The 3,805-nt window shown below is 41.9% G+C and overlaps 1 protein-coding gene across 1 annotated transcript; it reads right to left on the bottom strand.

Moving 5' to 3' along the window:
• Positions 1-2,736: 2,736 nt before the first annotated feature.
• Positions 2,737-3,159, bottom strand: LOC116264372 (uncharacterized). Its single transcript, XM_031644571.1, has one exon. The coding sequence runs from the start codon at positions 3,157-3,159 to the stop codon at positions 2,737-2,739; it is 423 nt and encodes a 140-aa protein (XP_031500431.1).
• Between the last annotated feature and the right edge of the window lie 646 nt (positions 3,160-3,805).

Below are 3,805 nucleotides of genomic sequence, written 5' to 3'. Positions count from 1 at the left end.
ATCCAACATCTCTTCAGCATTCTACTTTTATCCTACATTTGAAAGAAGATAAAAACAGGAAAAAATTTCACCCTCCTATCAAACAAGGACGATGGTTATTATCGATGGTTTTTAATAAGCATATCCCAAAAAGATCTAAGATCCGAAATTTTTCTTTTTCTTTTTTTTTTCTTTATCTTTAAAAGCGAGTTATGAACGAATTAAGTTTGACGAAAAAAAAAAGTTATAATAATACAAGAATACCAAAAAGGATATTCTAACGGAAACCAGCACGCCGCCCTAAAAGGGCATTAGACAATCGTGAAGGATAATGTTTTTAAATGAAAACGGACGGCGTTCGATGTAATCAGTTTTTCAATCATAAAATCGTGGTGTCCTGTATGATGTTTCCATTTCAACCACACTTAAGTAACTTAAAAAAAATAATAGTTTATTATTTTTTTTTAGTTGAAATATTATTTTTAATTTTCTTATAAAATAAATTATATATATATGTATATATATATTTTGGTTGGTTTGTGTAAGCAATTGCCCACACAGTGCTTACAATTGTCTTCGCCCTTGGTTTAGCCCAAGCATTTCTTTAAATATATGAAATTCGAAGCTATCAAACATAGCTTTCAAAATTATGATTCTCGGTAAAAAGGAAGATCAATTTTGAGGCATCAACATAGCTGGAAAGGAGAATGGTCACGAGTTTTTAGCTCCATTGACTTGCCTTTCCTAAGCATGCATATAACTGGGTCAAATTGGAAACAACAAAATCTATCGGATGGAGAATCCGAATCGAATTTGGATTCTTATGATCGAAAATGACAAAAAGCTGAAAAAAAAAATCCCACCAATTTGACGACGTGCCAGAGACTAGAGTCCAGGAAACTTAGTTTCACGAGAAAGTTCTACGCTATGAAGAAAATCGTTTAAATGCCGAAGGAGAAGCTATCACAGAATAACAAGAAATATTTCACGATTTCTTTCACCCCAAGAAGTTGTTTATCCATTGCTTTTTCTTTTCGAAAGAAAATAAGATAAAACTCATCGTGTATCCATTGATGATATTTGCAGGTGATACTCATCTTTAAATTTCAATGCAGCTACATGTGAAATCTCCATCAGAAACCACTTTTCAGTGTAGTTCTTGGTATTGGTAATAACCATTGTCTACGATTGATTCATTAGACAAATTCACTGTTCAAGACATAAGAAACCAAATTATACTGCTTTTCTTTTGAGTGCTTCTAAAATGGCGCCTTGGGATCCGATAAAGCAGACTCCACCCATTCCTCCGATCAAGGCAGGTACTGATTTCTTCTACCAAGGCACTGTACACTTCCACTGACCTACGATGAGGACCAATGTGCAGTAAAAGACTGTGCTTTCATGGGATGGGGATCCACAGCTCACCACAGAACTGAACTTAATCCCACTGGACAAGGCACAGGAGTGGGTGCCATCCACCCCAAAGATTTCCTCCTGAATGTAGATGAGGAATGTTTAGGCAGTGGACTGGTTGAAGAAGAGAAAGTGACAACCAAAATTGAGAACAAATATACATCAAGAAACAGAACCCATAGGCTAAGAGACAAACACCAATGTTTTCAACTTTTCAAAATCAGTCTGTATCAACCTGCATCAAGGTTGGTGCTTCTACCTCCCATCTGCAAAGGAGATTAGACTAAAGTTCTGTAAAAAATTTAAAATTTGTTAGAAGATGGAAAGCCACAGTTGTATTTTACCTCTGTTGACTTCGACAGCAACATAGACTCAAGTATCCCAACATGGTATAGGGGAACTGTCAAAACAATACCAATCTTGAGTTTCAGGTTTATGAATGGAATCTCATTCTCTACATCATTTTGCAAAATGATCCACCTTCCCTTGCCAGTATTACATTGACGACTGTGGAAAGAGTTACTTTAAGATGTTATGAGTAAAAAATGAGGAAAAGTACTCATCTGGGGAAGCAAAATTTCAACATCAATGTCCTCCAGGTACCCCCACTGACTCGTTTACCAAATGGTCACAAGGCTGAGCTTCAATGGCCGTAATAAATTAAAGAAAGAAATCCCCAGGCTTTCATCGAATAGGATACGACAGGTAGGCACGTCTACCCATAAGAAATGTTGGTTTCTGATTTCATCCAAAGATCTCCTGAATTCTTTATTTCAGACATCAAACACTTCCACATAAGCAGACAGCTAACATATAGAGAATTGCAGGAAAAGAAAGCGATTGAAAATTATGCATTTGAGGCTTTGCAGAGATCAATCAACTAACTTATAGAGAAAACGTCAATCTCAATCTTGAACGCGTGAAGTTATAGATAGAGAGCGTTAGAGACCCCACAAATTGCTTGGAATTCGTAGACCAAACTTTTGAACCATTCCTGCGAACAACTAATAAAGCAAACTTGAATAAGGAAAAAAGTGAAAGTGCAGAGTCTTGCTTCCACAAACTGCAGGCTTATCAGGAGTCGCCGGCAATCAAATCATCAATCCATCAGAGATCACAACGATCGACAATCAACAATAACAATCATTTGTTACGCGGCATTGATCACAATTGAATCAATCGCTGTCAATTTTCTAGTTTCACTATTTGACAAGTTTGGTTCTTTATACAGAAGGTGAAACCAAAGAAAAGGAGAGATGAGAAGGGGGAATGATGTGAAAAAGCGGCTTTTACCGCTACCCACATCGTAAAATTGCGAGGAAAAAGGTGAAGAGAGGGAAGATATCATTCTCTTTCTGAAGGGCTCCTCCAAAATCCGGCATAGAGCTTCCCCAACATCTCCTCGTCCATTTGCCACTCGTCGTCGGTCGCCGTTGGCACATCCGGACACTCGCCGTCGGACTCGGACTCCGACGGTGCGGGATGGACTTGGGGAGGAGCGGACTCGTCTCGCTTGCGCTCGTGCAGGAGTCCCGGCCTCTTCTTTCCCGCGACCCCCCTCTTCTTCCTCCTCCTGAGGGCCCTCCGGCATAGCCCTGCCGGCAACCTCACCATCGTCAGCACCACGAGGCTCGCGAGCCCGCACGGACAGCAACAGACCACCGCCGCGCACTCCGCGGCCGTGCCGCCGGCGACCTCGGCGAAGCGAGATTTTAACCTCCGGCTCGTCGGGATGGATTCAGACCGGTGCCCACACTCCGGCGTCATCTGCATGGCTCGATCGCCCATACAAAATCTAGAATCTCTGCCGTCGAAACGAAAAAAAGAAAAATGATCCTTCTTCTTGTCCTCTCCTTCGAACCAACGCACCACTCAATCCTTAGTCTTCCTTCTCGACGACCAAAAAAGAAAGCGTTCCACCGAATCTTTGTTAAAGGAAAAGGAAGAAACGATCCCAACCAGCGGGAAACCAATACGCAGGGAGACGGAGGCCTTCTGGGATTGGTGGTGCCGGTGAGAAACAAGAAACCAAAACTCTCAAAGCAAAAGAAAGCGTCAGTCAAGGACTGCTGGGTGTCAGAAGAAGGGGACGAAGACGAACACAGCCCACTGGGGGGGGGGGGGAGAAGAGAGAGAATGAGGGATCGTAACGGGGTCTGGCGGTTACTTTTCTTAGAGAGATTGAAGAGACCGGGAAGACGAACGGGAAACACGGAAACCTTTGCGTCTATTCGAACTTACGAAGCCTAAGACTGGGGAAGGAGCAGAACAGCAACAGAGAGAGAAAGAGAGAGAGAGAGAGAGAGAGAAGAGAAGAGGGACTGGATTTATCTAGACGATCGATGGAGAGAGAGAGAGAGAGAAAACCATACGAGAAAACTAGAAGAGGTAGAAGGAGATGCATGGCTGGGCC

Source organism: Nymphaea colorata, chromosome 1 (assembly GCF_008831285.2).
Source record: "Nymphaea colorata isolate Beijing-Zhang1983 chromosome 1, ASM883128v2, whole genome shotgun sequence".
In the NCBI taxonomy this organism is placed as follows: Eukaryota; Viridiplantae; Streptophyta; class Magnoliopsida; order Nymphaeales; family Nymphaeaceae; genus Nymphaea; species Nymphaea colorata.
The sequence above is the reverse complement of the archived record's forward strand: the minus strand, read 5'-3'. Positions and strand labels throughout refer to the sequence as shown.

Excerpts from the sequence above, each read along its gene's own strand:
- LOC116264372 (XM_031644571.1), bottom strand. The coding sequence starts at position 3,159 with ATGACGCCGGAGTGTGGGCACCGGTCTGAATCCATCCCGACGAGCCGG.